The sequence below is a fragment of the Vairimorpha ceranae genome (genome assembly GCF_000988165.1).
Source record: "Vairimorpha ceranae strain PA08 1199 chromosome Unknown NODE_1, whole genome shotgun sequence".
In the NCBI taxonomy this organism is placed as follows: Eukaryota; Fungi; Microsporidia; family Nosematidae; genus Vairimorpha; species Vairimorpha ceranae.
In genome coordinates this window covers 1-13427 of record NW_020169296.1, presented here as the reverse complement: position 1 = coordinate 13427, position 13427 = coordinate 1, and the positions used below count along the sequence as shown (strand labels likewise).

The following is a 13427-nucleotide window of genomic DNA, read 5'->3' as shown; positions in this document are numbered from 1 at the left end:
GTATCATATTTAGCACCAGAATTCTTTTTGTAACATAATAAATAATTTTTAAATAAATTTTCTAAATATAAAAATGAGAAGAAACTTTTTAATTAAAAACTTGCCTTTGTAATAACAAGCTAGATATTTCAATAAATTTAAACTTAGTACAAAGCAAAATGAAAAGCATTATACTTTTTTAGATCACAAAAATATTTTATAAATGTAAATACAAGACGTAAAATAAAAAGCATCATTCTTTTTTAGATCACAAAAATATTTAATAAATGTAAATACAAGATATTTTATTTTAATTATTTTAAAATGTTAGTTGTGTTCAACTTAAAAAATTAAAAGTAAAAAAAATCAAAAAGTACAAAATGTACTTTAAAAGCGGAATTTTAAAATCTATTATATATTTGTATACATAAATAACTAAACAAAGCATTACAAAGCTTTGTATGCTTAGCTTGGTCGTAGCTTTGTCCTTAAAAATATATTTTTTATATGTTAAAATATTGTAAGCATCATGTATTTGTCCATGAAAAAGTCTATTGATAAAATATCTTTGTACAGAATAATAAAAATCTTTTAAGTATCCGTTAACTGTATATTTTTCATGTCTTAACAAATCTGCCTTTATAGCAGGCGTACCTGCATACTGTAAAGATAACATATTTCCATTATAAAACCACAATAATCTGAGGATAGAATTATAAATCAAAAAATTTTTACCAAATAATCTTTTGACTAGATGCTTGGCTATAATGTATTGCATCAAATTTGTTCTATCTAAGCAATCTATACAATTAATTCTAATAGCCCCTTTTTGATATTTAATAGTAGATTTACTGTTAAATTCATCTAAAATTTTATCTATCTGTTTAGACAGTTTTTTATTTTCTTCTAGGTCAAGAGTTTTCTGTAATTTATGATAGTTAAAATTATTTAGTCGTATTGTATTACGTAGTTTATTAAATGCTTTGTACAATATCCCTTCATAATTAGTGTCATTAATTAAATTAATATAATAAATTGAGCCATATTTAGATAAAAGAAGATCATGTGATTTAAAAAAGAATTGTGCATTTTTTTCAGGGAGGATAATTTCAGGTGCATACTTCAAATTTACTTTATGCCCCCATACTAATGGAATAGATCCTCTAATTTGTAAAAATGCATGTATTACCTTGTTATCGATTTGTATAATTTGTTCAGTTTCTACAAAATTAGATACATATCCTTGTTTATTAACCCCGCGACTAAAAAATCTAGCTCCACATCTTCTCCAACATCTTCTAGAAATAAGAGTTATTTTTGTACTACCGTAAGTCATAGAATTAAAATACCCTTGAATACACCTGACCGAAAATGAAATAAGATCTCTATCATAGACTTTTAGTGCCTTACAAGGATTGTAATTAAACCAAAAGTCTTTTTTTAATCGTTTTTTATTCTTATCAAATGAAATATTTTTATATAGAAAAGTCTTACTAAAATAAATTCCACAATTTTCTAGTACACTTCTCAGACCGTAAATGTATTGTGTCTCTGGACTTCCTTTTAAGAGGATTATCTCTACTTTAGAAACTTCAAAAACATCAGAAGAAAAAAAAGTGCTTACTTTTCTAGAATCAACAATAAAAATAATATACTGTGAATTCCTAATGTTGATTATGCCATATATTCCACTACACAAGAATTTTTTATTTTTTGAAATTACAGAATAAGCTTTTTCTCTACATTCTAATATTTTCATTTTATTGTTATTTATTTCTACGGAAAACATAAGGGATAATTACGTGATTTTTTATAACATTTTTATTAAGAAATGTTGTATTAAAAAATTTTACAGAGAAATGGTGTGTAATGTAAAAATTTTAAAGGAAAATATGTGTAAACTTTTAAAAAGAAACATTTTATACAATTCTTAATAAAATTTAAAAAAAGTATATGTACAATTTCTATTAAAGCTACATAAAAAAATGTATTTCAAAATTCTCAATTTTATAAAGAAAAGTATTTATTATTTTTTTAAAATTTTATAATCTTATTTGGATTCACTAAATATGAATCTAATATACAATCTGTTGATACATTTACCGAATTTCCTAATACACTTCCATTTATAATCTGTACATTATCTTGAATAATAGAATTCCATCCAATAATACTATCTTTTATTATAACATTACTTCCAATTGTAACATTGTCAAATACGGTTGAATTTTCAATTTGTACATTTTGTCCAATAGTAACATTTTTACCTATTACCACGTTTTTAGTTACATCACAATTTTCTAAATTATACTTTTTTAAGTACGAGTGCTGTCCATTTAAATAATCTTTAATTTGCCCTATGTCATTCCAAAATCCATTAAGTTCATAAATACCTAAAAGATTATCTTTAACTACTTCTTGAAAAATTTCCCTTTCTAAAGACACTTCTCTTATTTCTATGCGCTTTAAAATAGACTCATTAAAAACGTATATTCCTGCATTAATCCTTTTTATTTCAGAATTGAATGGTTTTTCAATAAAACTTTTAACTTTTTTAGAATTTTCATGTGTCACGACTATTCCGTATCGTGACGGATCTTCAACATGCGTCGTAAGCATTGTGACTTCATTTTTTGTGTTTAAATGATAATTCATCATTTCTACAAAAGGATAATCACATATAACATCGCTATTTAAAACGTAAAAATTCCCATTTAAATATTTACTGGCAAGAGCCAAAGGTCCTCCTGTACCCAACACAATTTCTTCTTTTGAATAAATAATCTTAATGTTATACTTGTTCTCGTAAACTTTTACTTCTTCTATTATTAAATCTGAATAATAATTTAAAGCGAGAATAATTTGATTTACGCCTGCTTTTGCAAGTGCACAAATTTGATGCTCTAAAATAGGCTTATTTACAAAAGGAACTAGGGGTTTGGGTACAGTGTAAGTTAAGGGACGTAATCTTGTACCGTATCCTCCTACAAGTATTAATGCTGTGGCAATATTTTGTGTTTTACCCATTGTAAACAAAAGGATTTTTATTTTAAAGCATATTAAAAATAAATAACAAATAAAAAAACCACAAAACTAAAACACAAAGTAGAAACTAATATTTAAAATATATTATTTACAAAACTGAACTATTTTTTGTTATAAATTAATTTTTTACATGTTACAGTAATGATTTGTCTGCAAATAAGTAAAAATTGCGCTTAGAAAATGTAAAAAAATTGTATAATTTTTTGTTAAGTTAAGAAATTGAACTTTATTCAATTTCTTTTTTGATTTGTCCAAGAAAACAAATTAAAATTATTATTTGTTTATATTTAACAACAAACTAATATTTTTTGTGCTATAAAATATCTCTTAAAGTGCTTAAAAACAAAAATATACAACAGTTGGAAATTTTTTTCATTTTTTAAAACCAAAAAAATTAAAGTTTTTCTGTGTCATGTGATATTTGTAAAATTATTGTATGTATTTGTTGTTGAGGAGTCCTTGCGGGACATAACCATTTCTTAAGTAAAGCTCTATTAAGCTTTTATTGTATAACTTTGATTTGTTATTCTTATTTATGTAATTAAAAGTTATTTAATTGTTATTCTGAAAATTTATGCCTGTTTTTTCAAAATTTTAAATTAAATAACAAATGTTATGAAGTACATAGCATTTGTGACCTGTAATGCTCTTAGTAAAAAACAATAAAAAAATACTTCTTACGTGAATATGTTTACAGTATTTATAATTTAGCTATATTTTTAATTTTAAAAAAAGCTTTTCAAAATATAAAGTTTAAATTTATAACTTGCAATCTTCCTCTCTTTAACAAAAAACACTTTAATTTAAAAATTTAACAACACATCGTAAAAATAAAAGAAAAAAAACCAACTATTTATTTTTTATCATTCTCAATAAAATCAGTGTAATTCTCAATATGTCCCTTAATATTTGAATCTTTAATTATATTCATATGCTTTTTAATATTTTTAAGATTCATATTTTTATTAATAAGTCCCACCAAAATTCTAAGAATATTTAGTGCATCTGTCGATTTTGGTATTTTGTTCCAATTTATTTTAAAATTATTTTCTCCGGCATATTTAATCCACTTGTATTGACTATCTCCCATTTTTTCTCTAAAATTGGCTAAGAAATGCAAATTATTATCAATATCTTCTGATGTATGCATATTGTAATTTAATATACTCCTTTGTGTTTTATTTAAATCTGCTTGTATAATTTCATCAAAATTCCCTTCAACATTTAAAAGCTGGTTTTTAATAACTAAATTATTGGGAAATTGTTCTAATAACTTTTTTAAATCATTAATAAATTGTTCTTTTTTATCTAACACTTCAAATGTTTTATTATACAAGTATTCTTGATAACTGCTCTGGTTTTTAAATTTATAATTTTCAAGATTATCATAATTTATTTCTTCTTTCTTTTTAATATACAACTTATGAAATACATAATTGTTAACACTATTGGTTAATATTCCCATTGACTTAATAGCTTGTAAGTTTACAAAAATATCATCATCTCTTGGCAATTTACTAAGACAATTAAATGCGCTGTTAAAAAATCCCATTCTGTACAATATCTGAGATTTTAGCACATCCCATTTTTCTCCTGAATTTTTATTAACAATTTTAAGTGCCTTACAAAATTTTTTAAGTTTATAATAAATATATGCAGATTCGTATGATCCTTTAATACAATATTTAAGGGCTTCCTGATATTTATCAAGATGAATTAATGCAACTGCTTTGTAGGGTCCTATTTCTGGTAATTCAAGTTTAGTAATTTTTTCATGCACTTCTGTAGATTGTAAATTGTTAATATCAATCATTTTAAGGGTAAAAAATCGTTGGAAGATTTAATAATATTAGATTGAAGATCGCTTAAGAAAAGAATATTATAGCTTTTAAAAAAAAGATTCATTTTTAATTTTTATTTTTGTAAATAAATTTTTACATCAATAATTTTACAATACATTGAAAATAAAAAAGGAATGTAACAACAATGAATAAAGGAAATTATTATAACTAAAACACTAAAATCAATTCAATACAAAATGTATTGTTAATTTTGTTTTAAATAAATTCTTATTTATAAGAAAGTTTTTTTTAAGAAAAATAGTTACAATAACATATTTACAACATTAAAAATATAGAAAGAAATGTTTGTGATATATTAAATATGTTTGCGTACATAATGTGTAAATTTTAATTTGCTTGCGCAAATCAAAAGTTAAATATTAATTTTCAAATTGATATTTAAGTCAAATATTAATTAAAAGAATGATACAAATTATTTGTACTTATAATAAAGCATTTCTTTTTATCATCTTTCTAGAAAAATAAATGTTAATAAATTAGTTAATATATAACATGTATTTAAATGTATAATATTAATTTTATAAATAATATTATTTTAAAAATCTTGGCTTTCAAAAAATGACAACTTTTTTATGTAACAATGAAGATAATGTTATAAAGATACTAAAAATTTTTTGTTTTATATCTGTTAATAATAAATTGAGGCCATAAAATAAAAAGTTTAAACAATCTAATTAGCGGCGATTGATGTGAAGATAGCATCACAAGAATTAAAAGACTTTTCTTTGAGAAATTATCTTGTGTAGTCAACAAAATTGCGTTTTTAAGGTCACTATTTTGATAGAAAAGAGAATGTAAATTTGACATTAATATACAGTCCGTTGCATAATATTAAGACACCCTTATTTTTATCAAAAACTCTACTAAAATTGCACTAATATAAAGTTATTGACAGTAATTTAGTCAATTTTTTATTTAAACTTAATATTAGTGTCATTTATTTTATTACTAGATATAATGCATTGATTTTATAAAACTGGGATTTTTAAAAAAGGTGGTGCATAATCTTACGACAGTCTTTTTTTTCATATGTTTTTTGGTGGGAAAATAATTTAAAAGGAATTTTTTGTTAGTCCCTAATGGGTATAAAACCATCCCTTGATGATTCTGAAAAGGCTGTTATTGTTTTGTTGAATAAGCAAAAGATGTCAATTTCTGAAATTATCAGAAAGATAGGTAGATCACATGCTGTTATTGCTAAGTACATAAAAGATTCTTTAAAATATGGTAAAAAAAGCCTTCTGGCCTTGCTTTTAAGGCCTCTCTTAGGGCGTGGTCAAGATTAATTAAAATTGCTAGTGGTAAAAATATAACGGCGAATAAGTTGATGCATAATTTAAATTTAAATGTACATAAATTCACGATAACAAGAATTTTAGCAAAAGATGGCGGATTAAAAAGAAAAAAATTTGCCGAAAACCTGCTTTAAATTTTGAACGTAAAAAAATAAATTTTATTTTTAGGTAAATATTAAAATTTTGAGACCAGATGAAAAGAAATAATATTTTTAGATAAAAAAAATTCAATCTTGATGGTCCAGATGGGTATAATAATTATTGGGCAGATATTAAAACAAAAGAAGTTTTGTATTCTCGCAGAACCATGAGAAGATCTTCAGTCATAGTTTGGGGTTGTTTTAATTATTTTAAAAAACCAAAATTGGCTTTTAGTTCAGAAAGTTTACATAGTTTAGAAAATCAAAATATATTAAATAACTATTTACTTCCATTTATTAATGAACAAAATTACTTAAAATAATTTTTCAAATGGAAACGTAAGACCACATGTTTCAGCATCTACAAAAAATCATCTAGCTTTCAAAAATATCGAGACAATGTTTTGGTCAGCATATTCTCCTGATATTAATCCTATAGAGAATCTTTATAAAGAGCTTTCTAGGCGGGTGTAATGAAGGTAAAACCTATGATAGTGTACATAAATTAAAAGCTTTAATTTTTAAAGATTGGCATAATAATAGCACGTATTTTTGTAAAAAGCCTATTGATTCAATGAAAAACAGAATTAAATTGGTGATTCAAACAATGGTGGCCTAATTGATTATTAAATACCATTAAAATTAAACTCTTGAAAGATTATGCAACACTTTTTTTTAAAAAAATCCTAATTTTATAAAAACAATACATTAAATCTAGTACTAAAAAAAGTAGGTAAATAATCCCTAGTTAAAATAAAAAACTGAACGAAGAAATTAAATAAACTATTACATTAGTGCAACTTTAGTAGAGTTTTTGATAAAAATAGAGGTATGGTAAGATTATGCAACGGACTGTAACAATTAAAATTGCTTTTTAGATAATAAAAAAAATTAAGGATAATTTATTATGTTCTTATATTTGTACTGTTATAGTATTAGTCATACTTTTAATATCTGTATAAAAGTATATTCAAAAAAAAATGATGTATTTATAAAGGATACAATTTATATTTTAACAGTTAAAATTTAAAACGACAAATCTAACTAGTAAATGGTTAATAAATGTTATTTGATTTCTTAACTAAAGAATTGAGTACGTGTTAAACATTTTACTCTTTTTTATTAAAAAATTTAGACAAAATTATTTAAATCGTTCATAAGGCATGATTTATGTTATGCTATAACTAATGTTTCTTTTCTTACATTTTTATGCTTCTTATAGCCCTAAACATTCCGACTGTTTAAATAAAACTTATTTTGTACTATTTTTTGTCTATTAATTTACTTAAAAAAGTTCTCACAAATATTGTCAATAAAAAAAAAATAAACTTAATTTATAAACTTTATAAAAAAGTTAAAATGTTAAAGAAATTCTTTGACGCAAACAGGAAAGTTCTAATCAATAACAATCATTGAAAGTTTTTAAATAATCAATAAGTCTTAAATTAAATTATAAGTTTAATGTATAATAAAACATGAATCTTAAAAAACAATGATAGTCTTATCAAATATAATTTTGGCCCTAAAAAATTAAAATAAAATAAATTTATAAAATTTTTTTCGCACAAATATAGGATAACTTTTGTAAATATAAAATTATACTTTAATAACAACAGCAATTAAAAATAATCTAAATATGGCAAATTTTTAATTTTTGTTGTAGTTTATAAAAATAAAAATAAGCCCATTACTACTAAATTTTCCTTAAATTTTATAACTGAATCAGCGGGTTGTTTTAATTGAAGTTTTGTCACTGCTAAAAATAAAATCATTATTAAGTTTAGTGATAAAAATGTAACATTACAAAGTTTTTGTAACTCAACTAGCAAATCATCAACTATAATGAAAATCAAAAAAATGATTTTAATAAAAAAACAGTAATCAACATAATAGTATTGATACTACGATAAAAGAAAAAGTTTCTTTCATTTCTGCTATAAAGCAAGTTGTAAAAAGGTTTGGCCAAAAGCCTATAATATATATACTACAACATCAATGATCTTATTTCTAGTAGCGGGCTTCATAATGCTAATATCTGCGAGTGGTTTAAGAGTAATTATAGGTCTTATTTATATTAAGAAAGGATTAATCCTTTTTTAATATGTAACTGTATCTATTTTTTTATCAATTTTCTAAAGGTTAAAATTTTATTTAACTATTTTTACAAATCTTTTTAGACTATTTAAATCAGTAAACTTACAAAATTAATTATACAATTTTAAAGTAAAACGTTTAAACTCGTGCCGTTAAGAAAACGATGAAGAGTATCTTTTTAAATGTCGAAGGAAATTTTGAAAAGGAAATATCGACATTGAGTTGATGAAAAGAAATTTAATGAAAAAACTGATGGATCTAAGTATTTTTGTTGCAGACAGAAGAACAGTAAAAATGAATAGTTCTATTTTATAACATCTTTTAACAATTTACAAGTGCTAGTAGTTCTTTACATAAATATAAGTTAATTGCTGAAGTAAAATAATTTGCAAAAGTAATAAAAAATTAAACCAGCCAAAAGATTTAAAGATTAAAAAACTCATTTTATTTGTTACTCGCCATCATCAGTTAAGATATTGCTTTGGCTTTCATCTACCTCAAAATCAGAAAGAGAAAATGGAGTAATTACTTCTTTTCTGTTCGAATTATTCATACCAAACCAACTATGTCCTTGAGAAGTATTATTTTCATAGTCATCTTTCTTTTTAAGCTTGGAGTTAACGCTTAGTACAGTATTTATCAATTTATCCATCTTTTCTTCATTACTAATGGGTTGTGTCAACATAACTTTTTTAATAATAGCCATAATAATTGCTTGAGAAGTTTTTCTGTATTCAAATATTTCAGAAATATAATCAATGCAACTTTGGTAGATCTTGTCTAAATTCCAATCTTTTGTCACAGCCATTAAAATATTTATAATTTCTAATTTAGATGGTAGACCAAATTCATACCTATTCTCCATACGTCTTACAAATGCATCATCAATTCGTGTAATAAGATTAGTAGCCCCTATAAAAAAGACATTTTTTTTCCTATCTTCATTAACTCCACTTAAAAAGTTTAAAAATTCTGTTTTTGATTTTGACGAATGTATTGTAGTGTCAAGTTTTCTGTCTCCAAAAAAAGAATCGATCTCATCAATAAAAATTATTGTTGCAGTGTAATCCTTATCATCCCTTGCTTCTTTAAATAAATTTTTAATGTTTTTTTCTGTCTCTCCAATAAATTTATCTTCTAATTGGTTTGGAGATACAAAACAAATTCTAACATAATCTTTATTAGTAGTTTTAAATTTGTCATTAAAGTTGTAATTTAGAAGATAAACAAGTCTTTTAACAAAGAGTGTTTTACCAGTACCAGGAGGTCCATAAAATAAATAATTTCTAGCAGTACAATCATAACGCGCGGAAAATTCTTTATCAGACAAATTTTTAGAAGATTTAATAATATTCATCATACTAAAAATTACAGTCTGAAAAGTTTTTTTATATCCATAATACTTAATATTTTTAAATTCTCCGGCTTTATTAAACAGAAATTGAGATTCATTTTTATTAAGATTATTTGACTGTAAAAATTTCTTGAAGTAAGCGTAAAAACATATTAGTAAGTAAAGAGATCCTAATGTAACTAAAAATCCCACGATACAATATAATACATAAAATGCTCTGTAAAATCTCCCTAGAAATGAATTCTGTAAACTGTTTTTTTCTTCATTCTTTGATAAATTACGAGTTTTGATAACATTATTGTTTAACGGTGAATTTTGTTTTTTAACACTTTCCATACCCCTATGCTGCAAAAAAAATTTAAATCTTATTAACTAATTAAAGATTTAATTTATTTTTTAAATTCTAATCTTTTATTTAGCAAAATTTACAATGATAAATTAATTGTGCAACTTAAATTTGTAATCGTTTTGTTTAAAAAATAAAAGTTTTAGATAGTATTTTTGTTAAAAATTATAAGTAGATTACAAAATAAAAATTTGGTATTGTCAACAACATATCAATTGTTTAAATTTATTTCGCTATCAATATTTATTTATTAATCTATCGGAGTTACATAAGAACAAGAAAATTATAAAAAAAAATTTGACTTCAAATATTTTCAGTAACTGTAACTTCACAAAAAAAAAGTAATTTTTATTTTTAGAACACACTATTTTATTGGTATATCATTGCTGAATTTAGATTAAAAGTTTTAATTAATACAATAATTTTATTAATTTAAAACAAAATTTACATATATTAAGTTTTTATTATATCAAAAATAAATATCATTTTTGGTAATCAGGTAAAAAATTATTTATTTCTTCTGGCTTACAATATAAAGAAATATAAAGTTTTTTTTGTTATTTATTACAAAAAGTGATTTTTGAAGATAATTATAATTTAGAGAGAATAATTTTTTTAATAATGTATTTTTAAAGTTGAAGTTAAACGTTTAAACTTGGGATGTTATTCTTTATGACACTATTACAAATAAAATATCTGTAATAATTATTGCCACACACATTAAAATTTTGTTTTTATTTATGTAAATTATTGGCTTGATTTATTTATAGTAAATTAACTGCTTTTTGCATTTAAGAAAATTTACTTTTAACAAAGATTGTCTTAAAAAATTAATTAAAACTGATCTTCTTAAAAATTTATTTGAATTTTATAAAACTTTGTTGTTAACGTTAGTGAAAAACATAAATATATTTGATACATGTAAAATTTACTATTCAAAAAAGTTATTACTTTTAAAAATAAATTAACAGAAATTTCATTCAACACCCTTTATTATGTAGATTATTTGTATGTTAGAAATCAGTAATTGCAAAATAAAACATTTTCTTTTAGTTTAGAGAAAGCTTACGTACATTTTTAAATATATTATAAATTTTATAAAAATTAGTAAAATCATCTTATGTATTTTTCTGCCCCAATGAAAGATGTAGAATTTGAAGAATTTAAACAAAATCTTGACGAATACATTCCATTGATTCCAGATTCTGTTTTAGATTATTATATGCAGAAATCTGGTGTAACATCGTCGGATACAAATGTTAAAAAGCTTGTATCTTTACTGTCCCATAAATTTATTTCAGATGTATGTGCTTCTTCATTCCAATACCATAAACTCAGGCAAAAAAACGCACAGAAGGATAAACGATTTAGTCGGGATAAAAAGGCTTCTTTACAAGTTGTAGATGTAGAAAAAGCTTTGGAAGAAATAGGAATTAATATTTCTAGGCCTCATTATTACATGTAAGAAATAAATTTTTATACTATAAAAATTTATTAAAAATAAAGAACAGGATTGCTGCTATAAATTTAAATTTACCAAACTTAAATTCATTTACTGTTTTCAATTTAGAATGTTTCATTAAAAATAATATTTCCTCTTTAAAAATTCTAACGGTCTTAGAATCTTGAGTTATTACACAAAAATTAAGTTCTTCATCTCTTTCAGTACTTCTTCTGTTAAAGTTTGATGATCCAATTATAGAAACACAAAAATTGTCTTTAAATGCCCATAACCCCTTTTTGTGCATTGTGTATCCTTTTAGATTAAACTCGTACAACAATGCTTTTGGTAAGTACTTAGTAGCATAATATGAACTGTACGTGTAAATAGAGGTTATTAAAAAACCAAATATACTAAAATTTGTAAAAATGTTAGAATCTGGCGCATTTACGAAAAAATGAATATTTTTATAACTTTTAAATAAGTTTAAATAATCTGTTGGCAAATTAAAATAAGCGGAGGATATATAAATTGAATCAAAATTCTGCTGTAATATTTCTGAAATTACATATTTCTCATTTTTTCTACCATACTTAAATAACACGTTATAATCACTATTTGTATCTTTGTTGGTATTTTTACTGTATTGTTTTCTATAAAGATCATTTATTAATACTTTATTTTTTATAATAAAATACCTATCTAATCTATTTGTAAAATATGAACCATCTAGGTTTGCTCCTGTAAGAATAATTTCATCATCAAAAATGTACAATTTAGAATGAAAAACGGCTAAAATTTCTCTTATACGTAATATGTTTATAAAAGTAGATAAGTTTACAAATTTAAAACAATTTAAGTTATTTTCTTTTATAAAATTTACCAAATTTTTTGTTTGTCCACGATTTTTATCTAAAACAATTCTTGTCTTTTTATTGGTTTTTTCTCTTTCGGAAATTAACTTAAGAATTTTTTTTGTGAGATTGCAATCTCCAGTATACATTGTAAAGATTGTAGCATGCTGTACTGTTTTTAATGAACATCTTATTTTGTTAAAAAAGTCTGCAGGACTTTTTATTTCTATTAATTCGTTAAAATAATATTTTTTAAATTTACTGAATCTTTGTAAACAGTTATCCATGCCTTTGGAAAAAAAATTGTTTTATACTAAAATTTTTATTGGTTATTTTTATTAATCTAATCATTTTTTAAATATAGGGCAAACTTCTGAAACTTAAGTAGGTCTTTGTTTTCAAAAAAAGTATTCTAGTCTTTGTTTTTTTTTTTAATTTAAAACTTTTAAGGGAAATGTGACCCAGATTGACTAAAAAGTGGGTCCTGAAACTTTTTATTTTTTGCCCCAAAAAATGAAATTCAGAAAATAAAAACAAAAGAAGTAGAAAAAAATATTTAGATAAATATGGAAATATTTGTGGGTAGTGTGTAAAGGTTTCATAGAATCTATTTCTATGAAAACAAAAAGAAATTTGAATTTGTTAGATGTCATGATAAACATTGCCCGATTTATAGAAAAGTCTTTATTTAAAAGAATAATATTGTTGATAATCTAAAAGTTATAAAAATAATTGAGATATGATTAGCTAACTCAGTACATCTTTAATATCATTTATTATATGAATTTCAAAAAAATGTGCTATTAGAGTTATAAAGAAGGTTTTAAACAGTTATTAATTTAATTTTAATTAAATATTAGTGCTTAACATAAATTAGGGTTTAATAAAATAATAGAATATAACATCCCCCCTCCAGACGGTTAGTCTCATTTACCATAATTTAAGACACCAATCCCTTTTAGATCGTAATGTCTCTTTTTAACAAATCTTCCATTCTCTAACCTCACAATGTACGAA

General features: G+C 23.2%; 7 protein-coding genes across 7 annotated transcripts; 2 read left to right on the top strand and 5 right to left on the bottom strand.

The window, feature by feature from the left end:
• Positions 1-316: 316 nt before the first annotated feature.
• On the bottom strand, positions 317-1768 carry AAJ76_100011660 (phosphoinositide polyphosphatase; the record flags this gene model as incomplete). Its single annotated transcript, XM_024473563.1, has 1 exon — positions 317-1768. One exon carries the CDS (start codon positions 1766-1768, stop codon positions 317-319), a length of 1452 nt encoding a protein of 483 aa, XP_024332356.1.
• Positions 1769-2013: 245 nt separating this feature from the next.
• Positions 2014-3006, bottom strand: AAJ76_100010422 (mannose-1-phosphate guanylyltransferase; the record flags this gene model as incomplete). The annotated part of the gene is made up of 1 exon (XM_024473554.1): positions 2014-3006. One exon carries the CDS (start codon positions 3004-3006, stop codon positions 2014-2016), a length of 993 nt encoding a protein of 330 aa, XP_024332355.1.
• Positions 3007-3877: 871 nt separating this feature from the next.
• AAJ76_10008591 (hypothetical protein) lies at positions 3878-4837 on the bottom strand (the record flags this gene model as incomplete). The annotated part of the gene is made up of 1 exon (XM_024473672.1): positions 3878-4837. One exon carries the CDS (start codon positions 4835-4837, stop codon positions 3878-3880), a length of 960 nt encoding a protein of 319 aa, XP_024332354.1.
• A 1128-nt stretch (positions 4838-5965) lies between these two features.
• AAJ76_10007462 (hypothetical protein) lies at positions 5966-6172 on the top strand (the record flags this gene model as incomplete). Its single annotated transcript, XM_024473661.1, has 1 exon — positions 5966-6172. The coding sequence occupies one exon, from the start codon at positions 5966-5968 to the stop codon at positions 6170-6172; it is 207 nt and encodes a 68-aa protein (XP_024332353.1).
• Positions 6173-8866: 2694 nt separating this feature from the next.
• Positions 8867-10105, bottom strand: AAJ76_10003323 (aaa atpase proteasome regulatory subunit yta6; the record flags this gene model as incomplete). Its single annotated transcript, XM_024473635.1, has 1 exon — positions 8867-10105. One exon carries the CDS (start codon positions 10103-10105, stop codon positions 8867-8869), a length of 1239 nt encoding a protein of 412 aa, XP_024332352.1.
• Positions 10106-11253: 1148 nt separating this feature from the next.
• Positions 11254-11580, top strand: AAJ76_10002174 (transcription initiation factor tfiid subunit taf10; the record flags this gene model as incomplete). Its single annotated transcript, XM_024473631.1, has 1 exon — positions 11254-11580. One exon carries the CDS (start codon positions 11254-11256, stop codon positions 11578-11580), a length of 327 nt encoding a protein of 108 aa, XP_024332351.1.
• Positions 11581-11596: 16 nt separating this feature from the next.
• Positions 11597-12697, bottom strand: AAJ76_1000731 (cdp diacylglycerol serine; the record flags this gene model as incomplete). The annotated part of the gene is made up of 1 exon (XM_024473659.1): positions 11597-12697. The coding sequence occupies one exon, from the start codon at positions 12695-12697 to the stop codon at positions 11597-11599; it is 1101 nt and encodes a 366-aa protein (XP_024332350.1).
• Between the last annotated feature and the right edge of the window lie 730 nt (positions 12698-13427).